At 52.4% G+C, this 26,821-nt stretch overlaps 1 protein-coding gene across 6 annotated transcripts in view; it reads left to right on the top strand.

Annotated features, from left to right (window-relative positions):
• Positions 1-26,821, top strand: part of CDH22 (cadherin 22) — a 135,171-nt gene that overhangs the window by 84,318 nt on the left and 24,032 nt on the right. For 5 of the 6 annotated variants that reach the window (XR_012419475.1, XM_045363047.3, XM_045363046.3 and 2 more), the window contains exons 5-8: positions 7,903-8,070; positions 11,714-11,907; positions 14,324-14,577; positions 25,361-25,497. Coding sequence is in view for 5 of the 6 variants with exons in the window: in XM_045363047.3 (XP_045218982.2) it covers positions 7,903-8,070; positions 11,714-11,907; positions 14,324-14,577; positions 25,361-25,497 (753 nt within the window). In the remaining variant the exon portion in view is untranslated. Of the gene's footprint in view, positions 1-7,902; positions 8,071-8,712; positions 8,798-11,713; positions 11,908-14,323; positions 14,578-25,360; positions 25,498-26,821 lie in introns of those variants that run through there. The other variant, XM_074005420.1, reaches the window with a different exon arrangement.

The following is a 26,821-nucleotide window of genomic DNA, read 5'->3' as shown; positions in this document are numbered from 1 at the left end:
GTCCCAAAGGGCAAAAACCAAAAGCCTGTGCCCTTTCTTGACACTCGCTCAAGACTCCTTAACCTACCTGTCTAGCTAGGAGGCCAGGGATGATGAAGAATTCGTAGGAGGATTGATTGAGATGCCAAGAAGAGAGAATGGGGGTGGCAGTAAGATCCTGCAAAGGACAAACCTTTGGGGCCAACACGAATCTGCAGGACTAGGTTGAGGGAGGAGGCAGAGTTTCTTTCCACGTAGTAGGATTTATTCATCTAGGCAAGGGGTACCACCAACAGAAACAGGAGGAGTGTAAATTAAGAAAGCTACTAGAGCAGAGGAATGAGTGAATATGCCCTGGAATCTGAGGCAGAGCTAAATAATTCAGCTTTAACCATATTGGCTTTAAGATGAGAGAAAACAGGGAAAGAAACACCTAGAACTTCTAGTAGGCCATGTGAAATACAGGTGTGGAGCTCCAAGAATGGTTGGGGCTCTTAAAGCTTCAGTTTCCCCATGTGCACAGGGGAGAGTCATACCCATCTCATGTGATGGTTGTGAGAATTCAATGGGACAGTTCACTCATTCATTCAACAATTATTTATTGAGTGCCTATTATGTGCCTGGTTCTGTTCTAGGCACTAGGAATGCAGTAGTAGGCAAATCTAAGGCTCTGCATTCATGGAACTTTTATTGAAGTAGAGAATATAGAAAATGAGCATGTACACATGTAACATAATGTAAAGCAGTGACGAGTGTGAGGGCAAAACCTAATGTAGAGGAAGGACTTAGATTAAGACATCACAGCCGGGCACCGTGGCTCATGCCTGTAATCCCAACACTTTGGGAGGCCAAAGCAGGTGGATCACTTGAGGTCAGGAGTTCGACACCAGCCTAGTCAACATGGTGAAACCCTATCTCTACTAAAATACAAAAATTAGCCGGGCTTGGTGGCATGTGCCTGTAATCCCAGCTACTGGGGAGGTTGAGGCAGGAGAATTGCCCGAACCCAGGAGGCAGAGGTTGCAGTGAGCTGAGATAGTGCCATTGCACTCCAGCCTGAGCGACAGAGCAAGACTCCATCTCAAAAAGAAAGGAAAGAGAAAGAAAAAAAGAAGACAGAAAGAAAGAAAGAAAGAAAGAGAGAGAGAGAGAAGGAAGGAAGGAAGGAAAGAAAGAAAGAAAGAAAGAAAGAAAGAAAGAAAGAAAGAAAGAAAGAAAGAAAGAAAGAAAGGAAGGAAGGAAGGAAGGAAGGAAGGAAGGAAGGAAGGAAGGAAGGAAGGAAGGAAGGAAGGAAAAAGAGAGAAAGAGAGAAAGAAATCACAACAGGCCTTTCTGGGGAAGTGACCTTGGGGCAGAGACCAAGTGCAGTGAAGGTATGAGCCATGCAGATTCCTGGAGACCAACAATGCAGGCCAAAGGAACAGGAAGTGTATAAAGTGCTCCGCCTGAGCCCTGACACAAAAGGATAGTGATGGTGATGAGGAAGGCTTCATGCATTCAGCCTGAGGAAGTGGGGACCTTGGGGTTGATAAACCTTGGGGAGATAGGGGGAAGAAAGAACATAGAAATAAGAGAAGGACCAAGACTGAGTCTTGGGAGGTGGCAAGGCTGGGCAGATGAAGGATCAGAGAGTGGGGAGGACATGAGAGTGAGAAGGACAGCCAATTTCTAAGAAACAGCATCCCCCACTGCAGAGGGCCCAGAAGATGGTGACAACTGGGAGGCCACAGGGCCTGGGGGAGCAGGAACAGTTCCCAAGAGGTCAGAAAGTGAGGAGCAGGCAAGGCAGGTGAAGAAGTTCAAATGGGGTCCCTGCTCCAGAGTCCCTCAACTCTTCAGTCTGAAAGGGTCCTTTCTGGCACGTCCCAGGAAGAACCAGGTTTTGCCTCCCCTTGCCCACAGCCCCACGGCAAGAGCTGCCCTGGTGCCATTCCCAGCCCCAGCTCCATTTCCCCAGCCAGGAATATTCCGCTGATGCGGGTCTATATATAGCAGCTGCTGCGAGGTACAGTCTGTTCTCGCTGTGCAGATAGCAGGGAGCAGAGCCGGAACGGGGCCTGGGAGGAAGGTGTGAGGGAAGGGAGGAGGCGGGGCGCCGCGAGGCCCCAATGCCAGAGGAGGAATTAACTTGTGTGTTTTAAAGGCCAGGCCTGCCAGCAGGCCCCCCACAGGGCCAACAGGGATGGCATTTGCGGGCTAATGAGGCATCACATGGGCTCCAGGGCCCCTTTTGCAGCATTTGGAGGGGACGGCAGGGGTGGCCAGGACAACAGCTGGAACTGGGGACGATGGGTGAAGACAAGGCTGCGGGAGCTGAGGCCAGGTTATAATTACCAGCCCCCGCCCACCACCACCCCAGCAGGAATAGAAATATTCTGTGAGATTTCAAGATCTCTGCTGAAAATTCTCAACTGAGCCAGAGTCGTCCATTTTACAGGGAGGAAATGAAACTAACATTTGTTGAGCACCTTCTAAATGCCAGATCCTGGGGTCAGGATAAGGAACTAGACCTGGTTTCTGCCTTCACGGAGCTTCTGCTCTAGCAGAGAAGCAAATAGATAGTGACACCCAGGTTGTGAGAGGGGCAGTGGAGGGGCACTGGGAGTCAGCCAGTCAAAATGTCGTTTGAGCACTTGCTGAGTGCCAGGCCCTATAGATACGAGATGAACAAGACCAGCATGGATCTCTGCCTCTGTGAAACTTACTTATGGAGGTATCCAATCCAGAACTTGAGGAAAGAGATCAGCAAGGCATCTCCAAAATGTGAGGCCTGCTGCTGGAAGCTTCCTCTCACTCAGTACTCTCAACAGCCCTACCAGGTGCGTGTCCCCATTTTACATAGGAGGAAACAGAGTCTCAGAGAGGCCCAGGAACTCGCCCATGGTCAGCTAGCATGTAAATGGTGGAAAGAAGACTTGAGCCTATAGCTGTCTGGCCCCAGAGTCCTCCTTTTCACACTGCAGCCTATCTGATTCTGTGCAGCCCTGGCATGTGTAGTAGGCCCTCAGCAAGACTGTAACAAATGAATGAGTGAATGGATGAAGTCAAAGAGCTGGAAGGCTTCAAGAGCAACTTCATGGACTGATTTGGAATTTTTGTACCCCTAGATCTTTCAGAGGGCAATAGTCTCCACCGTGCTTCTCCCAGCATCAGGAGGAAGAGAGTGGAGTAGAACATAGTAGATAGGAAAATATGTTATCAATTCCTCCCTGCCCTGCACACGGCCTCTTAGTAATGTGACTTTGCCACTGTTCCAGGCAAGAGGTGGAGTCTGTTTCCCCACCCTTTGAACCTGGGTTCACCTGGGACTACTTTGGCCAATAGAATGTGGCAGAAGTCATGTTATGCAAATTCTGACATTAGGCCTTAAGAGACCTTGCAGCTTTCACTTTTAGTGTCCTGGAACACAGTCCTGAGACTGCTATGTAAGGAAGCCAGCCTACTGGAGGATGAAAGAACCAATGTGTCCCCACCGACAGCCAAGACCAACTGCCAGACATGTAAATGAGCCATCTTGGACCTTCCAGTCAGCTGCTCCTCCGGTTTAGGCTCAGCTGTGTGAGTGAGCCCAGACAAAATCAGCAGAGGAATGGCCCAGCCAACTGGATTTCTGTACCAGTCATCTAGAGCTACGTAAAAAAAGAAAAAACCCCACCTCCAAAGCGTGGTAGCTTAAAGCAACAATAATGTATTATTTGTCACAATTTGGTGTGTCAGCTCGGCAGTTCTTTTGCTGGGGTCACTCATGCAGCAACAGTCAGCTGTCGGGTCGCTGGGAGCGACTTCGCTGGGACAGCTGGCATGACTAGGCCTCCCTCTCCATGTGGCCTTTTATCCTGGGCTTCTTCACAGTACAGTGGTCTCAGGATTCCAAGAGGACAAGCCGCAGCTTACGGGGGCTTATCAAACCTCTGCTTTTGTCGCACTTGCTGATGTCCTATTGGCCAGCGCACACTTGCTGATGTCCCATTGGCCAGAGTCAATGTGGGAGGGAATGACCCAAGGGCATGGATACCGGAAGGTGTGGTTCACTGGGCACTGTCACCATAGCAACCGACCCTGTTCCCTGGATCCCGAGAACAAGGCCCAGGGGCAGTGTGGCCTCTGGGGACCCAACTCACACACACCCAGAGATGGCACCTGAATCCTACACGCTATAAGGCTTCAGGACCAGTTTCCAAGTGAGAAGAGTGTTGTGTCCCCAGTTCCTCAGGAGCTGGAAGTGACAGGGACAGCAAAGAGGGCAGCCACATGGAGCCTCTCTCACTCACAGAAGTGGAGCCGGACCCCTGCTCCAACCCCTGCTCAGATCTGGGACACTGAGCCTTTGGTGCCCAAGCCCATAGATGCACAGTGACCCCAGATCCTACCATGAATCCTCTACATTCACTGAGGTCCTGATGGCAAGTGACCAGCACAAAGCTTAGCACACAGCAGGTGCTCAGCTAAAGTCACTCCCTCTCCACCTTTCCACCTGGGACCCCCTGCTCCCTGGCCTGGCAGCTGCTGCACTGTAAGCCTACCTGCCCTCCCCTCCCCACCCCCCACCATCTTTCTTCACCCTTCCTGCATCTCCCTCTCAGTTTTCTGTATGTCTGCTCCCGCTCTCTTAGTTGTTCTTTGCCCATTTTTCTTCCCTCCTTTCTTTCTCTTCCTCTTTGTTTCTCTCCAGGTCTCTGTTTCTCTCTTACTGTCTCTTTCTGGGTATCTCTGACTTTCTCTCTGGTTTATCTACCCCCCCTACCCCCCCATCTTCCCTTCTCTCTTTCTGTCTCTTTCAGCCTCCCTCTCTCTCTGTTCCCCTCCCCTACCTTCCTCTCTTCCCTTTTCTTTGTCTCTTTCCTCCTGCCTCTCACGAGGTTTCTCCCTGCCTCTCTTTCCCTGGAACTCCTTTTCTTCTCTCTCTCCTCTTCCCTGTCCATCACCTTCGCTCTCTTCCTCCCCTCTGTCTGCCTTCTGTTCTCTCTTTCCAACACCCCGGGGTGGAGAATATGATACACTCCACCTTCCCTGTACAGCCCCTGCTGTCCAGGGCTGCAAAGCCTCAGTGTCCTGGCTATGCACTTTCTACACGTGTGACCTTCAACAAGGTACTTAGCCTCTCCATGCCTCTGTCTCCTCATCTATAAAATGGGTATAATCACAGCACCTTCCACATATGAATATTGAGAGGATTAAATGAGGCAATTCACCTAAGGTGCTTAGAATAATAATAATAATAATTTTTATTACATGTAATTCTCATGAGATGAAATCCTGTACGAGTGGTTCTCAACCAGTCTTGCCCCGGGATCCATTTGACAATGTCTGGAGACAGTTTTGGAACTAAGGCAACAGTTAGTGCTGCTGGCATTTAGTGGTGGGAGGCCAAGGATGCTACTACATATCCTACAACGTGCAGGTCACACACACACACACACACACACACACACACTACAGAGAATTATTCTGCCCAAAATGTCTGCAGTGCCAAGTTTGAGAAATCCTGTTGTTTAAGTCAGTATGGTGGTTGTCCCATTCTACAGATAAGGACACTGAGGTTCAAAGAGGTGAAAGGATTTGCTCAAAATCACATGACCAAAGAAATGGCAGATCTGGAATTTATCCCAAGGCAATCCACTGCCAAGACTCCCCTGTTCCTGGGAAGACCAATGGTGGCAGAGAAGGGGTCGGGGGGGGTCTACTGAGGAGTTGAGAAGGCCACTGATAGAGGGTTTGTGTGACCCTTGATTAGACAGAATACCCATTCCATATCTGCATGTGATCCCATGAAAGTGGGACCACCCCTTAGGCGCCCCACCTCTGGCTACCCTACCACAGGTACACGCAGAAATACACACACAAACACATACACACACACACTACAGCCTCTCCTTCCATTCTGTTGCCTGTATGGGAATCTGGGGACTGTTGGGGGACGTCAGGTGTCGGAGCTTGGGTTTTATGGGGCGCAGCATGGGGCTGCTGGTGCATGACTCCACCTGGCACACAGGCTCCAGGCACCACCTGTCACCACCTGTGCTCGGCAGGTTGGAGTGGGTGGTGGGACAGGCTCTGAATGTCTCATCGACTCCCCCGCCCTACCTTTGTCGCTTCTACCGGCAGGGACACAAGAAGCCCAGTCTTCCCCACAGCAGAATTAATCTTGTGGTCACCCCCACGCCTGCTCCCCTCCCCGCTTCCAATAGCAGCTTGGAAGACTGTCTGCTCAGCGATTAGCTGATGCCTGGACAGAGGATCTAGGGCCTGGAGAGGGTGGCGGTGGGCCTCTAGGGCTGGGGGATAATTTGGTTGTGGGAGGAGGGTGTGAATAAGAGTGTGTGACGGTAGCTATGAGTGTGCACGTGTGTAAGGGACTTTGTATGTGTTCTTATGCCCATACTCTACAAATGTGTGAACTACATTGCATGTGTGTATACAAGTGAGTGTGACAGCATAGTGAGTGTACATGAGTGTGGACATGAGTCCAGTTCACACCCGCCAAGCTGCTGCTCCATGCCTGGCTCTGGGCTGTGCGTTACTGACGCAGACCTGGTTCATGCATAGAATGTCAAGTGGGGAAACTGAGGCCCCAAAAGTGGGATTAGTTGCCCAGGGGAGTCACACAGTGGCAGGTTCTAGCTTGCAGTCCTCTTTTTAGTAAACCAAATAGTCCATTCTGTTGCTTTTGTGTTGTGTCTGTGTGAGAGATAACGCATGTGCAATGTGTATGAGCAAGTGTGTTTGAAATTGGATGTATTTGAGGCCAGGTGCAGTGGCTTATGCCTGTAATCCCAGCACTTTGGGAGACCGAGGCAGGCAGATCACTTGAGGCCAGGAGTTCGAGACCTGCTTGGCCAACACGGCAAAACCCTGTCTCTACTAAAAATACAAAAATTAGCCGGTCATAGTGGTGCATGCCTGTAGTCCCAGCTACTCAGGAGGCTGAGGCTAGAGAGTTGCTTGAACCCAGAAGGAGGTTGCAGTGAGCTGAGATCGCACGACTGCACTCCAGCCTGGGCAACAAAGTGAGAGTCTGTTTAAAAAAAAAAAAAAAAAAAAAAAAGGGAAGAAAAAAGAAAAAGAAAAAAAAAGCATATGTATTTCAGTGTGTGTATGTGTTAAAGTGTGTATGAGAGTGTATGTGTATATGTCAGTGTGTCTGTGTGTGTGTGTTTGTGTGGGAGGATATGTATTTGAGAGTATGCGTGTGTGTGGATCGTTGAGTGTGTATTTGAGAGTGTCTCTGTGTGTTTGTGTGTATGTGAGTATGAGTTATTTATGAGAACACATCTGTATGGCCAGGTGTGAGTATACGTGTGTCTGTATGGATGTGTGAGTGTATCTGAGCCCGTGTGCGTTTCTGCACGGGCAGGTAAGTGTGTGGGTTATCTGTATAGGCCTGTATGCAATTCTGTATGAGTCTGTGAGTGTGACTGTGAGCATATGACTGGATCTGTAGGGTATATGAGTGTGTGTTTGTGAGTGTATCTATAGGAATGTGTATGAGTTTATGAATGTATCTGCATAAGCCTGTGTGTGTTATTCTGTGTGAGCCTGTGTGAATGTATCTGCAGGAGTGTATGTGAGTATATGAGCATGTGTGTGCATCTGTGTGAGCATGTGTGTATGTGTGAGTATCTGCATCTGTATGAGCAAGTGTGTGAGTCTATCTGTGTGACTGTGTGTGTGAGCATGTGTGAGTATATCTGTGTGGGCATGTGTATCTGTAACTGTATGAGCGTGTGTGTGTGTGTGTGTGTGTGGAAGCTGCTGAACCCTGTCCCACATGGTGGCCACATGGATGTCCTTGTGTGGCCCACTCTCCTCCTGAACTTGAATTTCCCCAGGAGTCACGGGGTCTGAATCCCACCTGTACAGGGGTCTCCACATCAGTGGGCAGCTGGTGTGGGGCATCCTGGCCTCACTCTCACTCACCCACAGGTGTAATCCGGACGGCTGTGCCTGACCTTGACCGCGAGAGCCAGGAGCGCTACGAGGTGGTGATCCAGGCCACAGACATGGCGGGTCAGCTGGGTGGCCTCTCAGGCTCCACTACCGTCACCATCGTAGTCACCGACGTCAATGACAACCCTCCCCGTTTCCCGCAGAGTGAGTGAGGCCTTCCCAGAGGAAGGAACGTCTGTGTGTCTGTCTGTTAGCCCATCCAAGCCACCTGCCGACCCCAGCTTCCCTTTAGACTACTCACCAAAAGAAGGGCTTCCCCCTGTCTGTCTGTCTGTCCTCCCAAGCCACCAGCTATCCCCCAGCCCTCCTCCAACCATGCCTCCTACTAAGGAAGACCCCAGGGCTGGTCGATGCCCCACAGAGCCAAGTAACATGCCATCACCTTCCCAGACCTCCTCTTGCTTCCGGCAGAGGGGGAGCCCCACCCATCCACCCTTCTGTCCATCCTCCAAGCCCTCACTGGCCCCTGCCCACTCCCCTAGCCACTTGTTGGACAATCCCATGCCGCTGACCTAGGCTTGCAAAGGGAAGGTACTGGGGAGAAAGGGGGCGCCCAGGGATCTAGGCAGAGGCTGCTTAGCCCCCAGACAGATGGAGGTTGTGCAGAGAAAAACTAAGTCTGAGTGACAGGCATTTCCCTCCTCCTCTGAGCCTGGGTAGCGGGACTCTGTGCTTCTGAATTAGGAGGCCTTTCCACCCTCTGCCTCTGCTGGCACAGCGGGGATTGGAGGATGTCTCCGGCCCAGCCTCCCAGCTCCCTATCAGCCTAGCCAGCCCCTCTGTCCCAGGCTCAGGCCGAGAGCCACGACAGGGAAGCCACCAAAGCTGGCAGAGACTAAATGCCGCGGGGAGCTGGGCTGATTCCTATCGGGTGAGTCATTACTTAAGGTCTGCTGCTCTCACATTAGGCCCCGCCACAGGGGACTGACCCCCCGAGAGATAAGGGAATCCAATCCCTTAGCTGAGAGCGCAGCATCATTGCGGCCTACAGCCTCAGCTCAGACAGAGAGCGGAGTGGGTTGAGCTCACCAACCGGCTTCCCGGTGCCAGGGAGCCTGGTATGGAAATCATCCCACTGCCCAATCTCCCAGCCCAGCCCCAGCCCCTGAAGGCCCATGCAGACAGGTTGGATGGTGGGACGCACCCCCACCCAGTCTTCTGCCCATTTGTGCCAGGCTTTGAATGAGCTCTGAGCTGGAAGGGGTGGGGCAGAGCAGAGAGGAGGAGGCCAGGGTCCCCAGAAGGTTTGCTTTCCTGCTCGTCCTTCCTTTCCTCCTTCCTTTCTTTTTCTTTCTGTCTTTCTTATCATGAACTATAGCACACAAAAAGAACATAAAATATAAATGTTCGGTTCAACAAATAATTATAAAGCAAACACTCCTGTGACCACCAGCCGGGACCCCAGAAGCCCTAATATGTCCTTTCTGATCATAGCCTCTTCCCCAACTCCTCCCTTCAGTTACCCACCACCTGCTTTTGTGATGGCCATCTTTTGAGTCTGTTCATCTATGTAGGCATCACCAGACAGAAGTCTAATTTCATCCATTTTTGAATCTTATGTAAATGGGATGAATCATACAATACAAAGTGTTTTTGTCTTGCTTTTTACCTCTCAAAATTATGTTTATGAACTTACGTTGCTGGTAGCTATAATTTATTCATTTTCTTTGCTGTATAGTATTCCATAATTGTCTATTCTGGTGGTGGTGGACACGGGCATTATTTCCAGTTTGGGGCTATGGGGAAGGAGACTGCTTTGAACCTTGTTGCCGCAGGTCTCCAGGTGCCCATTTGCACTTGTTCTCTATGGATATAGAGGAGTGAAATTGCTGGGTCATGGGATGTAGTCATCTTCAACTTTACCAAATAAAGCCAAACTCTTTTCCCCCATGAGGAAACGCACATGTCCATTGTACCACATCCTCACTGACTCTTGGTACTGTCACGTTCTTTGATTTGTGTTAATCTGGTGGGTGTCTACTGGTAACTCATGCTGGTTTTCATTCATACACTCACTAGTCCCTCACACATTTCATTTATGCGACAGCCTGGCATTCTGCCAGGCACTGGGAATGCCTGATGAATAAGAGATGTGGTCCCTTTCTTCCAAGAGCTCATACCCGAGAGAGAGAATAAACAGAAAATGAGAGTAAAAACGTAGTAATTCTAACAATGGGATACGCTTGGGGGCCAAGGGAGCACAGGAGCAGAGCCTGGAGGTCTGGGAGGATTCCCTGGAGGAGGTAACATTCAGTGAGACTGGAAGGCAGAGCGGGAATTGGGAAGGCAAAGGCAGAGAGGAGGACAGGGAGAGGGGATGCCTGGAGGTGAGAGAGAGTGAGTCAGAGTTGCAGAATCACAAGAACTTCAGCAAGGCTGAAGCTAGAGACAGAGTGGGGATTGGAGGATGAAGCTGGAGAAGCCAGCAGGGGCCAGGCAGCGTCTTGTAGGGCAGGCCAAGGGGCTTGCATAACTCCATCCCAAGGGCAATGGGGAGCTATGGAATGGATTAAAGCAGGGGAGTGGCATGTTCAGCTTGTGTTTCAGAAAGTGTCCCACCTCGGCTGCTGTATGAGGATGCATCAGAGGCAGCCACTCCATGCAAGGGTTACCAAGACCTGTGGAGCCCCCAAGAGACACATCCCCACAGTCCCTGCTTCAGCTAGGCTGGCCTATCACTTAGCAAGTCATCCTCACCTCGACCTCAGCTCTGGTTGGAAAGCAGGCGGCAGCCTCCATCCCATCTGATTTCATTCCTTCTGGTTTCCCCTCTGCTCCTCCCCTCCAGCCACACGGCCATCTTGCCATTCTTCCAACATGCCAGGCACAGCACCCACCTCAGGGCCTTTGCACCTGCTGCTCCCTCTGTCTAGAAAGCTCTTTCCCAAATATCTACTTGGCTCGCTCCCTCCCCTCCTTCTGACTTCTGCAGAAATGTCATCTTCTGTGAGAGGCCTTTCTCCATCAGCCTATTTAGAACTGTGTGACACCCTCATCAGCACTCCTGCACCTTCCCTGCTTTCTCTCTCTCCTAAGTACCTATCACCATTGGACATACCGTATGTTTCACTGATGTGATTGTTTAGTGTCTTTCCCTTTCTATTAAGAGTAAAGCAACATGAGAGCTGAAATTTTGGTCCATTTTATTTGCTGCTGTAACGATAGTCCCTAGAATTGCATGATGTCTGGGGACATCATAGGTGCTCAATGTATACGTTGAAATGAAGGAATAACTACCGTTAACATCAACAGCAAAATCAGTATGAAGCCCCACCATTTTAACACAATTTATTCTATTTCTTGAGTAGCTACCAAGTGCCAGGCACTGCACTAAGCATGTTACAGGTGTCATCATCTAAGTTAGTTGTCATAACCACACAGCTGTTAGGAAGGCACCATCATTATTTATTTCCATTTTACAGATGAGGAAACTGAGGCTCAAGGTTACACAGCTAGGACTCCAGAGCCTTAGCCTTTATCACTGTGCTCCTCTGTCCCTGTCACTGGCTAGGTAGGGAAACTGAGGCCCAAAGAACTGCAGGCATTTCCCCAAATCAACCAGTGAATAAAACCAAAGGTCAGAATTTAAAACCTCCCTTTGCACTGCCACCCAAACTCCTGCAAGGGACATGCCTCTCCCAGCCCCCACTTTGGCCAAGCTGAGAGCCCCTTTCAAGCACTGTCCTCCATAGAGGCTCACCTGGGCCCCCTTGTCCCCTCCCCCACTGCTGGCAGAGGCTGGGGTAGGGGCTGCCTTCATCCCTGCTCATGGCCGTGTTCCCCACAGAGATGTACCAGTTCAGCATCCAGGAGTCAGCCCCCATCGGAACGGCCGTGGGACGTGTGAAGGCTGAGGACTCAGACGTGGGAGAGAACACGGACATGACTTACCACCTTAAGGAGGAGAGCGGCAGCGGCGGCGATGTGTTCAAGGTCACCACAGACAGCGATACTCAGGAGGCCATCATCATAGTGCAGAAGGTGCAGCTGCCTCAGGAGGGATGGGGGAGGCAGACCTCAGGGGCGGGAGGATCAGGGAGGCCTCTGGGCAGCCAAATACCCCCATCTCACTCCACTCAATGGATTAGTTCTCTCTAGAGGCCCAGGACCAACCTGGAAAAACACTGATGGTATCATTCTTCTTTTGCAAACCAGGCATACAGAGGTGAAGTGACCTGTCTGAGGGTGCATAGCTGGTTGTCAGAGCCGGGGTTCAATCCAGATGGGAATCCACACCCTCAAACACTCTGATGTGTGCTTCACATCCTTGCCAGGCTCTTCACACTCCTCATTCCCTTTAATCTTCGTGTTTCCCTCTGAAGTTTCCCACTATCCTCATTTTTACAACTAAGAAAATAGAGGCTCAGAGAGGTCAAGGGGCTTGCCCAAGGTGACACCTGTAAGGTACATAGTAGAGATTTGAACCCAGGTCTGGAGACTCCAAAGCTCTTTCCTTCCTGAGTCTAACAGCCTTCCTTGCCCACTGGCTGGCCCAGGAACCAGAAACTAAAACTGCAAACTCAGCAGTCCCTAGGGAGTTCAAATAAAGAGCCAAAAATCCATCTTCCAGGACTTGGTCAGGGGCTTGGCAACTCAGGGCTGCAAAGCCCATTAAGACCACCCACTCCAACCCCACTCTCCCATGGGAGGTCTGAGTCCCCTGCACGAGCCCAAAAGTGGTCATAGGCCTTTGTTTGTATCTCTCCAGGGATAGAATGCTCACTTTCTGCCACTGTCCAGCTCTTCTTCCTCCCATTGAGCTGGCATCGGTCTCCTTAAATCTGTGCCTATCAGCCTGAGCTCTGCCTTCCAGGACCTCCAGAAATATCTGCCCTCAACAGTCCTTCTTTCACTCAGCAAGCACATAATGACCCGCTCTTTACCTGGCATTGAGGGCTTGAGGATACAGAAAACGCCCAGTTCCTTCAACTCCCTCTCAGAGGATAATAATATAATAGCTACTACTTGTGATAATGTGCTTGCCACGTGCCAGGTGCCCTTCAACTACTTTCTGCATATTAACTCATTTGATCCTTTCATCAACCCTCTGAGATACTGTTATCGTTCATTTTATAGATGAGAAACCGAGGCCCCGAGAAGTTCAGTAACTTTCCCAAGACCATGCATCTAGCATCGTTCGGTAGGGATACAGGCCCAGGGGGTCCAGCTTTAGAATCTCCCTTTTTTAAGCACTGGTGATTTTCATTCTTTTGATCTCCATTTGTCCTTAACTGTTAGATGGGCCCATTTTACAGATGGAGAATTGGAGGCCCAGAGAAACCCAGCTTCACAGAGCGGCAGAATCAGGCTCCAAACTTAGCCTGGGGACTCCAGCACAGCATTTGCTCTCATCCCCTGGGCTGCTTAATCTCCCCCACCCCCAGCTCTTAGGCCCCCTCCCGCTGCCTGCTCCAGCAGTGGCGCCTAGGGTGTCTCTGCAGAGTCAGTGATGGCTCAGGGAGCAGACTGATGGCCTGGCTCCAGAGTCCATCGCTCACTCCTAGGCCAGGCCACCGCCTGCCTCCCTGCATCCTGATTTCCCAGGCAACAGGCTGGAGGCAGGACAGGGATGTTTTTGCTGCTGGAGAAGTCGGGGGTGGGGGATTCTGAGAGCAATGGGTGGACCCCATACACAGGGCAGGCACCTGCTGTGGGTCTCCTGGAAGGTCACTCTTGCCAATCAGATCGCTCCCCCACCATGCAACTGAGGTCCCTGCAGCTCCATCATGGCTATTTCTCTTTGCTATAGGCAGTGTCTTTAGAAGGCCAGAGCTAACACACAGCCACGGAGCTCATTCATCAGAGGGTCACCCATTAGCACCCCCCGATAAGAAGCACAGGCTCAGCATGGATTTAACCAGATCTCAGAGGAAAGCTCTAAGGCAGCCCGGCTTATCGGGCTCAACTCACATTAGTTGCTAACTCCGGCATACCAGGGAATCCTGGCTCTGCTAGTGACTCACTGCTCAGTAACTCCGGCAAGTTACTGAGCCTTTCTGGGCCTGGATTTCCTCATGTGTAAAATCCGATCATAAGAATACAAGCCTCTTAGGGTTGATGTCAAGTTGAGTTAATATACTTAAAGCACTGGCACACAGTAGGTGCTTTGTATTGGTGAAATAAACTAATGAAATATGCCAACACTGCACTGGAAGGCAGGAAGTTTGGGTGCTCAGCGCGGTAGCCTGGAGCGGCTGTGTCCCGAGGCAAGACTGTCCTGGAGGAGCCTCAGTTTCTCCACCTGTAACCCACCGAGTGGGTCTGGGTCAGTTCTGCAATGCAGCCCAAACATCCCTGCCGCCCCTGCTGAGACAACGTGTGACCTTGGCCTCCCTCGTGAAGGCCTCAGTGTCCACCAGACCCCACCCACTAACCGGCCCTCTGCTCCCTCCCCCAGCGCCTGGACTTCGAATCCCAGCCCGTGCACACCGTGATCCTGGAGGCCCTCAACAAGTTCGTGGACCCCCGCTTCGCCGACCTGGGCACGTTCCGCGACCAGGCGATCGTGCGCGTGGCCGTGACCGACGTGGACGAGCCCCCCGAGTTCCGGCCACCCTCCCGCCTCCTGGAGGTGCAGGAGGACGCGCAGGTGGGCTCCCTGGTCGGCGTGGTGACGGCGCGGGACCCCGACGCCGCCAACCGGCCCGTCCGGTGAGACCCCCGCCCGGGGCCGACGCCTGCTGCCTGCTATCCCGCCATCGCCCCCGCAGACAGACTGCGGGCAGAGGGGAGGAGGGCTGGGGCGGGGAGGGCCGAAGGAGGGGGCTGCGTGGGGGAGGGAGGCGCGGAGAGAGGCGCACAGGGATGGAGAGAAACAGGCACGGAGCGAAAGGGCCAAGGAAGCAGATGTGAGAACAGTCAATGAGAGAGGCAGGGGAGCCAGGCCAATGAGGCAGAGAACGAGGAGGGACAGACACAGAGGCGGGCACTGCACTGGCAGGGCCTCCGCGCTGCTGGCTGCAGCCACACTGGCTCCCTGGTCTCTCGACTGGGCCATCCCTGTGCCCACGACTCCCCCAGTCTTCTCTCTGCACCCCACTTCTCTCTCATCATCTCCCTTGGTGTTCTGCTAGACACCTCAAACTTAGGTTCAGAACTGGGTTCCTGGTCTCTCCACCAAAGGAAATAAAAAACCCAAACACCAGTTTGCCTGCCGTCATCTCCATCTTGGGAATGACAGCTCCATCCTTCCAGTTGTTCAGGTCAAAAATGTTGGAGACATCCTTGCCTCCTCTCATTCTCTCATGCCTCCCTTCAATCCATTAGCGAATTCTGCTGTCTCTACCTTAAAAATTCATCCAGAATCTGACCACTTCTCACCACCTCTGCTGCTACCACCTCGGTCCAGGCCACCATTTCTCTCGCCTGGAGTATTGCAGTTGCCTCCTCACTGGTGTCCCTGATTCTGTCCTCACCCCTCTTTAACCTAGAATTGTTGCAGGAGCCAGCCTGATCCTGCTCAAAGGCGAACCAGAGCCTGGCCCTGCTCTGCCCAAGCCCTCCAAAGATACCTACAAGGCTCAGAATAAAAGCCCAAACCCTGACAATGACAGCTCTGGCCTCCCTGAACCTCTCAGACCACACCTCCCACTCCTTTCCAGTCCACTCTGCTGCAGCCACACTGGCCCCCTCACAGCCCTGCAAACACACCAAGCTCACCTGCACTCTGGGCTTGTGCTACAGCGGATCCCTCGGCCTAGAATGTTCTCGCCCTAATAGCCCCCATAGTTTGCTCTCTCACTTCCTCCAGGTCTTTGCTCAAAAGTCATCTTCTCAGTGAGACCTTCTCTGACCACTCTTCCTAAAATTTCAACTCCACCCCAACCCCTAGCCCTGATACTTCCTATCCCCTGTCTTCCTCTGCTGCTTCCTTATTACCTTTCATCATCATCTGACACGCTGCTTTTCTGATTACCTTGTTTGTCTCTCCTACTGAAAGGTAAGCTGTCTGAGGGTAGGGATTTACGTGTATTTGTTCACTGCTGTACCCGCAGGGCCTAGCCCAGGCCTTAGTACTCAGTGAACAAGTGCTGAATATGTGGTGAATTAATGATATGTAAAAATAGAGGCCAGGCGTGGTGGCTCATGCCTGTAGTCTCAGCACTTTGGGAGGCTGAGGCGGGTGGATCACATGAGGTCAGGAGTTTGAGACCAGCCTGACCAACATGGTGAAACCCCATCTCTACTAAAAATACAAAATTAGCAGGGTGTGGTAGCGCACTCCTGTAGTCCCAGCTACTCTGGAGGCTGAGGCAGGAGAATCACTTGAACCCGGAGGCAGAGGTTGCAGTGAGCCAAGATTGCGCCATTGCACTCCAGCCTGGGCGACAAGAGCAAAACTCTGTCTCAAAATAAATAAATAAATTAATTAATTAAAATAAACTAAAAAATAAAAATGATGATTGAGAAAAGAGGCAGAAAAACAGACTCACAGAGATGTAGAGAGACCAACAATGAGAAGAAGAGACTGGAGAGAAAGAAAAGCCCATAAAAAGAGGACAAGAGGGACTGACCCGGCAATGTGTAAATAGAGAAGGGCACCTTGGAGAGGAAGCCAGAAAAGGGAAGAAATAGACACAGCCACAGGCAAGACAGAGGCGGAGCAGGGATGGGGCAGCTGGGGTCCCTGGAAGGGTCTTGGAGCTGCAGGTGATGGGAGTCTCTGACAGTAGCCTAGGTTGGAAGATGTTCAAATAGAAGAGGAGGGAGGAAAGGCTGTAGAAGAAACTGATCCAGAGGAGGAGGTTAGGGGCTGGGGGGATGGCCAGTGTGAGAGGGATGGGAAGGAGGCATTGGGGCTCCCTGACTCATTCCCAAAACCCCTGTACCTAGTCAGTGAGTGACCCCTGAGCTGACTATGAGCCTAGCCCTGTGCTGGGCATTGAGGAGAGGGGGAGGGAAAGTTTATTTGAGGACCTCTGCATTGTGTAACTCCAGAGGGCAACGTCCCCATCATTGTCTGTCTGAATGGTGCTATCAGGATTGTGCAGTGCACAGCCTGTGCAACATTACATGGCAGCCCTAGGTGAGACACACAGATGCTATCCTGCTTAACTGTTCATGGACTCTCAGACTGGGAGATAGCCCCAGGGGTCTGGGAAGGCTTCTGAAGGAGGCAGGAATTGACCTGAGCTAGGTATCTGGGTACGGTGTAAATATGAGGAGAGGCACATTCCAGACAGAGGAACAGCTTGTGCAGAAGTATACAGGCAGAGGAGTGGTAGGTGTGCCTAGAGAAGAGCAGACCCTGATCGCTATAGGGGGCTGGGGGAGATGAGGCACAAAAGTGAAGTCTAACAGGGCCTCAGAGGCAGGCCGAGGAGCTCAGACTCTGTCCTGAAGCCAAGAATGTCCACGCTGCTTTTACTACACTCACTGCCAATGCCATCCTGCCACTGCCTCTGAACTCCTCTACTCCCTTCCACCTGGGCTGGTGGCACAGTCTCTGAACATCCCCCTTGGCCTCTGGCCTGGGCCCAGACCTCTCCAGGAAGGGCATTGTCACCCCTGTTTGTCAGGGAGCTGAGGCCCAGGGAGGGGAGGAGGATTCGGCAGGCTTTCCCAGAGGGGTAAGAACACGGAGCGGGAGGCGAGCCCTTGGCCCCAGGTCAGTCCTCCCGTCTGCCAGCTCCCCTCCTCTCCAATTCCACTCTCCACACCCCCTCTCAGTCCTCTCCCTCCTCCCTGCTTTGGCTCCCTTCCCTCCTGCTTTTATCTGCACTGAAAGGGCCAACTTTGAAACCTGCTTCTCACCTTCTTTCATCTCTCTTTGCCGGCCCCTTCCCTGGGGCTCCTCAGATGTGGAGGCAGTGAGGAGCTTGAGACCGGTCCAATTTAACACCACAAACATTTACCCAGCTCCTCCTCCGTGCCAGGCCCTGAGCCAGGCCTGGGGACACCAAGATGACTCAGCCAAGGACAGAACTGGGGTGGAGCTTCCAGACTGTGGGGTACAAAAATGGAAACGGGAGGCCAGTGAGGGGCTATGGGAGACAGAGAAGGGGTCCTTGCAGGCCATGTGTGCTGCCAGAGCCCAGCTTGCTCTAAGGGTTCCATTGGGGCAGCGCCTGCGTTCTCAGGGTCACAGGCTCAGGCAGCAACTCGGCATTGAGTTATGCCCGGCACTGTTCTGTGCAGTGAGGAAGCAGAGATGATAAAACACGATCCCTGCCCACATGGAGTTTGCCTTCTCCTGCAGGAAGACAGACAGCAAATGGTTAAATGGAATAATTGCTGAAAGCACTATGAAGAAAATAGACAGAGTGATAGGATAAGGAGGGATTGGGACCACAGAGGGCCACTTTGAATTGTATAGTCAGGGATGTGACACAAGAGCTGAGATCAGAATGATGGGGAGTCATCCATACAAAAATGTGAGAGAAATCATTCCAGGTACAGGGAACAGCAAGTAGAATGGCCCTGAGGCAGGAACAAGCTTGGTGCATCCCTGGAAATGAAGACATGAAGTGGCATCCTGGGAGACTCTGCCTAGCATGGTTTGCAGGACACAATGAGTGCCTGGAAATTACAGGAAAGCAGATGGTACAGAGAGATTTTTCTGAGCCTTTGCACTGGAGATAGTAGAAGGTGCCTCATGTTACTTCATTTCCCTTTGGAGGGTATTGTACTCATTTGACAGATGAAGAAACTGAGAGTCAGAGAGGGAAAATGACTTCCCAAGGCCACCCAGCTCAAAAAGGGAAGCACCAGGGTTTGACCCATGTCTGACCACTTCCTGAATCCAGCCTTTTGCCATTTCACTCCTGCTTCTTACTCTCCTTGTGGTTACTGCGGTTCCTAAACTTGTGCAGTGCTCTCCGCTGTGCACTGGCCACAGAGATGATGGCCTCAGACATGGGCCAATGGGAAGGCTGGGCCTGTGTGAACGAATACAGTGACAGGTCCAGGTACACGTGGGCTTGGGCTGAGGCAGGGGCTTCAGGAGCTTCAAGGAGGGGTGAGTAGTTTATGCACCAGGAAGGGGAGTGACAGAGGTCTGCCCCAAGAGGCCCCTGCAGGGGGACGAAGGGGACAAGGCTTGGAATGGGGAGAGTGTGCCCCAGGTTGGAGTGATGGGGAGGGGAGGTGGCAGGGACAGAATCATGGAGCCAGGAGGTTACGTTTGGGAGCAGGGAGACCAGCTGGCCAAGCTCATGATAGGGCCAAGAGGGCACTTGGAGATAGGCTGCAAAGGACCTTGAATGCCACATGAAGAAGAGGAACTTTATCCTGTAGGCAGTGGGAAGCCTTAGAAGGCTTTAGAAGGAGGGAGAAAAGTGCTCAGATGGGCCCACCTCTCAATTAGGCAGGTTTGCAGACAGACCGACCATTTATCAGCCCAGCCATGTTCCCACCTAGCCCCATCGTGAGTTTCCTTTGAACATCAAAACCAGCTAGTCCACACTACAGCGGAGGAAGCGAACACTTCGTTTCTCCACCCAGCACTCTGCAGTGTGGTGCAGCAGAAAGTGCAAGGGCTTTGGAATCAGAGGAGACCTGGGTTCAAATCCCACCTCAGTTGTGGAGTCTTGGGCAAGTCAAGGCACCTCCTCTGAGCCTCGGTTTGCCCATCTCTAAAATAGGCATCATAATAGTATGTGCCTCATTCATAGATATCAGATGTCTACCACATACCAAGTTCTGTGCCTGGTGCTCTCAGGGCTGGAAGAAAGATTAAGTGCTTAGATATAGCAGGCCCTCAGGAAATGGTCATTACCATTTTTCTTGGTAGTCTGCACACCCGTTTTTTCCCTTTCATTCTGCAACCAGTATTAACCACATATAATTTTCCAGGCATCATGTGTGGGCTTTTCAGTATATGCCTAAAGGGAATGGGGGAAAACAGTCACAGATAGGGTGGAGTGAGCAGAAAGGAATCCCTTGGTTGGGACAGTGGAGCAGGAGGCAGGTTGCTTTGTTTTGGAAGAGGCTCCCCCACTACACCCCAACACACACACACACACACACACACACACACACACACACACACACACAAGCAGCTTGGGTGGCAGCTACATCATTCAGTCGGCTGCATGTATGTTCATGCGCCCACACACAGGCACACCAGAAAGCCTGTATGTGCATAAGCCTGCAGCCTTCTCTATTTATTATGCCTGCATGCATTATATATGCACATGTTTATGTAGAGGAAAACCACATGTGCACCCCCAGCCAGGAAGCAGCACCCTCCCCATTTTCTCCACCCTAACCTTGACAACAGCAGCATTTTGTGCTGTTGCTAACACATGGAAATGCCAGCAGGTGTACCTGGCTGGCTCCTTAAGAGGATACTCTTAGACGTCTGGCTCTGAACAGACATGGGAGCTTGGCTCTGCCACTAATTAGCCCTGTGTGACCCAGGGCAAGATACCTGGCTGCTTCTCTGAGCCTCAGTTTCCTCCTCTGTAAAATGAGAGTGATGACAGTATCTGAAAGGATTCAGAGAGCTCATGACACAAAGTCTTGCTCAACAAATAAAAGCTAATCTGTACACCAAGAACCATCTTAAGTGATTTATTGGTAGTCACTTGTCCAAACCTCACAACCAGCCTGTGAGGTAGGTATTACTATCCCCTTTTTTTTTGAAACGGAGTCTCGCACTATCACCCGCGCCGGAGTGCAGTGGCGCGATCTTGGCTCACTGCAATCTCCGCCTCCCGGGTTCACGCGGTTCTCCTGCCTCAGTCTCATGAGTAGCTGGGATTACAGGCGTGTGCCACCACACCCAGCTAATTTTTTGTATTTTTAGTAGAGACAGGGTTTCAATATGTTGGCCAGGCTGGCCTCAAACTCCTGACCTCGTGATCCTCCCACCTCAGCCTCCCAAAATGCTGGGATTACAGGTGTGAGCCACCATGCCCGGCCTACTATCTCCATTTTTAAGAGGAGGAAACTGAAGAACAGAGAGATTAGGTGACTTGTCCAAGGTCACACAGCTAGGTTTCAAACCTAGGCAGATGGGCATCAGATCTGCACCCCTAGGCACCATTCCCAGGCCTCCCTTGCACATGTGGGTGTACACACACATGAGCTGCCACGAACTCATATTCTCTCCCTGTTCCTCCAGCCTCACCTGTTCTAGTTCCCCTTGCTGCCCTTCAGGTTGTTGTCACCAAATGAGAAGTAGGACTGCAAAATTTAAGCAGAACCTTCTAGACCCACAGCTGCCTCCTGTCCTTCTCAGACTACTGTGTCCCTACATGATACCTCCCTGCCCCCAGGTATGCAAGCCACACACTGGGTTGGGGGGACTCCTGTGTATTCCCCACCAGACATCTCTGAATAATAATTAGAGTGACAATAGTTCCCATTCATGGAGTAATTTTCTGGAACTCAGCTAGGCACCTTACATGCGTTTCATTCTCCCGACAACTTACAAAGTAGGATTATCATCTCTATTTTGCTAGGAATTAAAGATAGAATTGACTTGCCTGGGGGCAATGCAGACCTGGATCCAGATCCAGGGCTGAGCTGCTGCCTCTTGAGCTGCTGCTCAAATATAATGCACAATCTCACACACACAGGAACACCACTCACATATTGACACACACTGTCCAGCCACAACACAGACCAAACACACAACCCATGCGAGCACTACACGTGAGCTGCACAAGCTTCGCCCCCACCCCACCCCTCCACCCCTACATTTGCCAGGCCACAGTCCCTGCCACACACTGCTTCCTCCCACCCCTCACTGCTTCCCTCCCTCCCACTCACTCTCTAGCTCCCTGAGCTGGAACAAAAACACCTGGGCCCAGCCAGCCGCACTGACCCCCCAGCCCCAAGTCTTTAGCTGGTTAATGGCGGGTGCCCGCTGCCCCCGCCCTATGGCCTTGGGAACAGCTGCCTCCACTTAGATTCCAGCCCCTCCCTTCCCCTCGAGGAAAGAACAAAAGAGAAAATAGGGAAAAGGAGAAGGAGGAAGAGGAGGAGGAGAAGCAGCAGCAGCATCGAGGGAGGAGAGAGGAGACAGCTGTGAGCCAAGAAGGGAGGAGAAACAACAAGAAGGCAGTTGGCATTCTCCCATCAACCCGGCCTCTCGCCCAGCCCTGACGAGGGATCAGGAGCCGAGGCCGTGTCATGTCTCTGGTCCTCTCCCGGCCTCTATCCTCCCACCTGTGTCTCCAAGGTTCCTTCCAGCTGAGCTGATGCTCAAGAGCCTCCTTCAACCTCCTTTGGACTCAGATATCTGACAGGGCCAGGCTGGGGCAAAGGGGACCTGAAGCTTCATGCATCGAGGCTTTGGCTGGTTCAACTTTGGATGGACTGTCAGTCAGGCTAAAAAAAACTGTGGGAGGGAATCCCTGATCTGGTTTCAACTTGCAGTTCTGTGACAGAGTCGCTGTGTACCCTTGAGCAGGGCATTGGCATCACTAGCTCATGTCACCTTTGTATAAATAAGAAACAGGCCCCCCTTTGATACTTCCTGGTCTAGGACACGTGGCTGGGCAAGCAGAAGGCTCGCTGGAATTCACCCCCGCTTCCCCACTTCGGCCTGGTATCTTTGTGCATGACACAACCTGCACAACCATACTTGGCAGCTCTAAGCTTGGCAAGTTTCCTCTCTGGACCTCAGTGTCTTCATCTGTAAAATGGAGACCACATCAGCCTCATAAGATGCCTGGCAGAAACCTCTTCTATCTCACTTGCCACTTTATCCCCCGAGTCTAGCACAGACCAGCACAGAGAAGGCACTCAATTAGTGTTTAGGGCATAAACGAATGAATGGAGGGATGGTCGGGGGAGAAGCAGGCTCCAAACTGTTAAGTGCATGGTAGGGAGGAATTATAATCATGGGTCTGAACCTCCCCACGTACTTTCACCTAGGCCAACGGGACTCAAGGTGACCAGGGGCAAGAAGAATATGGGTTTAGCAGCTTAGGAACAGGATCGAGCATTAAATTGGGGATTCGGGGGATTGGCTTATAATGCCCACTACACCCATAGGTACAGCCCTTTACAGTTTGCCATAGGCATTCACCTCCAGGACAGTAAACATGAAAAGCATAAGGGCTGTCCTGTATGCCCCACCCCTCCTCTAACACCACAATGTGAGGTGAGTAGGAGTCATCCCCTTTTTCAGGTGAGTAAACAGAAGCCAAAGAGTGACTTGCCCAAGGTCATACAGATAGAATCAGTGGCAGAGGATTCAAACCCAGCTCTGACTGCTTTCAGAGCCACGAAATTCCACTGGGTGTCAACAGCCCCATTTCAGAGATGGGGTAGTTGAGGCCCAGAGAGGTTTGGCAGTGCAGCCAAGGCCTCACTGAGGGGTCATCTCAGGGCTCTGGGCCCGCAGCAGGCAATGCTTCTGGGGTCCTCCCCTCCCCACTCTGGGAGACTACAAAAAAGCCCCTTTCCTCCTGCCTGTGGGAGGGGCCGTGTGGCTGCGCAGGGCCCCCTCCTTACCAGGCTGCTTTGTCCTGGCGCACAATGAGCTCTCGCTTGGCGTTCGAGGCCTTTGTCCGCGCGCAGCCTCGCGGCGCCCCCATCAGCGTTATCAGCATGGGGAAGCGGCGGCCGGAGCTGGCGGGGCCTCTTTGGGCCGCTGCTGCCCGAGACATGTGTTGGACACAGGCCTTTAAGGCCTGGAGCCGCCACACAAAGGCCAGGGAAGAAGGCGGAACAAAGGGCTTTTTCACGCGGCAACTGAAAAGCTGCAGATTAGCTCGCGCGTGCTGCGCAGGCGAGAGGAGCCGGCGGCCGTGTCCCCAGGCCCCCTCCCACGGCACTCGCCCAGCGCGTGTCCACGCCGCGGCCTCCCGAGAAGCCTCCTGATGCCACAACCGACCCCCTCTCCCCTGCTCAAAATTCCCCGTTGGCTCCTCAGTACATGACAACTGCGTGCTGTACCGGTGTGTTCTGGTGCCGAACTCTTCCGGTTCGAGCCATTTTGCAGTGTTTGCCATTTCTGGGATAACGCTCAGCCGCAGCGCCTTTGCACCTTCTGTTTCCCCTGCCCAGAATGCCACCCCCACTCTCGGTCTCTGCCTTCAAGCTCAATTCTAGGGGCACCTCTTAGGGAAAGATAAGAATTGGCCGGGTGCAGTGGTTCACGCCTGTAACCCAACACTTTGGGAGGCCGAGGCGAGCGGATCACTTGACCTCAGGAGTTCGAGACCAGCGTGGGCAACATAGCGAAACCCTGTCTCTGAACAAAAAAAAAAGAAAAAAATTAGCCATGCGTGGTGGCATGCATCTGCAGCCCCAGCTACTCGGGAGGCTCAGTGAGTCAGGAGGATGGCTTGAGCCCAGGAGATCGAGGCCGCAGTGAGCCGGGATGGCGCCATTGCACTCCAGCTTGGGTAACAGAGTGAGACCCTGGCTAAAGAAAGAAAGAAAGGCCGGGCGCGGTGGCTCAAGCCTATAATCCCAGCACTTTGGGAGGCCGAGACGGGCGGATCACGAGGTCAGGAGATCGAGACCATCCTGGCTGACACGGTGAAACCCCGTCTCTACTAAAAAATACAAAAAACTAGCCGGGCGAGGTGGCGGGCGCCTGTAGTCCCAGCTACTTGGGAGGCTGAGGCAGGAGAATGGCGTGAACCCGGGAGGCGGAGCTTGCAGTGAGCTGAGATCCGGCCACTGCACTCCAGCCTGGGTGGCAGAGCGAGACTCCGTCTAAAAAAAAAAAAAAAAAAAAAAAAAGAAAGAAAGAAAAAGGGCCGGGCGCAGTGGCTCACGCCTATAATCCCAGCGCCTTGGGAGGCCGAGGCGGGCAGATCACGAGGTCAGGAGATCGAGACCATCCTGGCTAACACAGTGAAACCCCGTCTCTACTAAAAATACAAAAAGTTAGCTGGGCGAGGTGGCGGGCGCCTATAGTCCCAGCTTCTCGGGAGGCTGAGGCAGAATGGCGTGAACCCGGGAGTCGGAGCTTGCAGTGAGCCGAGGTCGCACCACTGCACTCCAGCCTGGGTGACAGAGCGAGACTCCGTCTAAAATAAAATAAGAAAAGAGAGGAAAGAGAGAGAGAGAGAGAGAGAGAGAGAGAGAGAGAGAGAGAGAGAGAGAGAGAGAGAGAGAAAGAAAGAAAGAAAAAGAAAGAGAGAAAGAAAGAAAGAAAGAAAGAAAGAAAGAAAGAAAGAAAGAAAGAAAGAAAGAAAGAAAGAAAGAAAGAGAATCAGTGAGTCTGTGCCAGGCACTTTGCCAGCTTCCAGTCCTCACGACAACTGTGGGTACAATTAGCTCCATTCCAATTGAAGAAACTGAGGCTCAGAAAGGTTGAGGGCTGCCCATGGTCACAGCAGTTCACCGTGCAACTAAGATGCAAACCCAGTTGCTTCCCGCTCCTCCTCGGTCGCAAGGGGCTTCTCTGCACCTTGTGTGTGTCCCAGGCAGGCGCTCCCTCTCTTGGAGTTGGGTGTGGGGACAAGGGCATGGGCTCCATTTGGCACTGGGGCACCTTCAATCAGCCCCGCCCTGCCCCTCGCAGGTACGCCATTGACCGCGAATCAGATTTGGACCAGATCTTCGATATCGATGCGGACACAGGCGCCATCGTGACTGGCAAGGGGCTGGACCGCGAGACAGCCGGCTGGCACAACATCACGGTGCTGGCCATGGAGGCGGGTGAGCTGGGCGTCGCGCCCCCTCCAAGGGCAAATATGGGGCCGAGGAGCAAAAGCTGAGGGGAGGGGCCAAGGGCTGGGGGCAGAGCCGAGGCGGCACTGTCAGTCAAAGCCGACGGGGGAGGGGCCAAAGGTTGGGGGCGGGGCAAAGAAACTAGACAAAGATCTCACAGGGGTGAAGGTGAGGGCAAAAGCTGATGGGTGAGAGCAAAGATCCAGTGGGGTTCCAAGTCAAGCGGATAGGGCTAGTCTCAAGCTAGGCTTTCTTCTCTCATCATTTATTGAGCACCTGCTACCTGCCAAGCCCTGTTTTAGGGGCTGGGGATCCAGCCTTGAACAAGACAGAAAAGGTCCTGTCCTCATAGAGAGAACGAGACTATCAACAAACAGAAAGCACGGACATACTATGTCAAGTGTTGCTAAGTGCTAAGAAGAAACAAGGAAAGAAGGAGGCTGGGAAATGGAACTGGGAGGAGGAGGGGCATTGCTTCTCTTAGGGGAACATCTAAGAGATGAGGAAAAGACATTTCAACAAAGACCTCAAAAGGTGGGAAAGTCATGCTGACATCTGGAGGAAGAACATTCCAAGCAGGGGGAACAGCCAGTGCAAAGGCCCTGCGGTGTAATTTGCCAAGCATGTTGGAGGAACAGCAAAGAGGCCAGTGTGGTTGATGAGGGGCAGCATGGTCAGCCAGAGTCACTGGAGGGTCTTTGGACTTTACTCCAAATGAATTTGGAGTCATTGGAGGCGTTTGGAGAGAGGAGGGATGTTCTCAGTCAGGGTACCTCTGGCAGCTGCATTGAGAAGAGCCTGGAGCCTGAGGGGAAAACGGGGGCTTAGCTAGAAGCCGAAAGCAATAGTGCTTAGGAGATAGCACCATGGCCTGGCCCAGGGCAGTAGCTACAGAAGAGGTGAGAAGGAGGGGAGAAGTGGCTGGCTTTGGGATACGGGCTGAAGATAGAGCCAGTGGGACCTGCTCATGGGCTGATGTCCTGGGGAGAGATGGAGACGTGTCAAGGATGACTTCAGGGTGCTTGCCCTGAGTTTCTGGAAGAGTACGTGTACGTGTGTGTGTGTGCGCATGTGTGTGTGTCTGTCTGTCTGTTTGGTGCAGCTAGGGAGAAACGTGAGTTGGGAGAGAAAGAAAAAGAACCCTGAGACATGGCATCCAGGTAAGTAAGGCTGTGGAGGTGAGGAGCTGAGAGCACCGGGAGAGGGGCCAGGGGAAGTGCCTTCAGGCTTCCTCCATGCCCAGAGCAACACTGCCACTGCCGTGGCCTCCACCTGATCTCCCAGCTTCTCTACCCTGTCAGCCCTCAAGGTC

This window comes from Macaca fascicularis, chromosome 10, assembly GCF_037993035.2.
Source record: "Macaca fascicularis isolate 582-1 chromosome 10, T2T-MFA8v1.1".
NCBI classification, from domain to species: domain Eukaryota; kingdom Metazoa; phylum Chordata; class Mammalia; order Primates; family Cercopithecidae; genus Macaca; species Macaca fascicularis.
The sequence above is the reverse complement of the archived record's forward strand: the minus strand, read 5'-3'. Positions and strand labels throughout refer to the sequence as shown.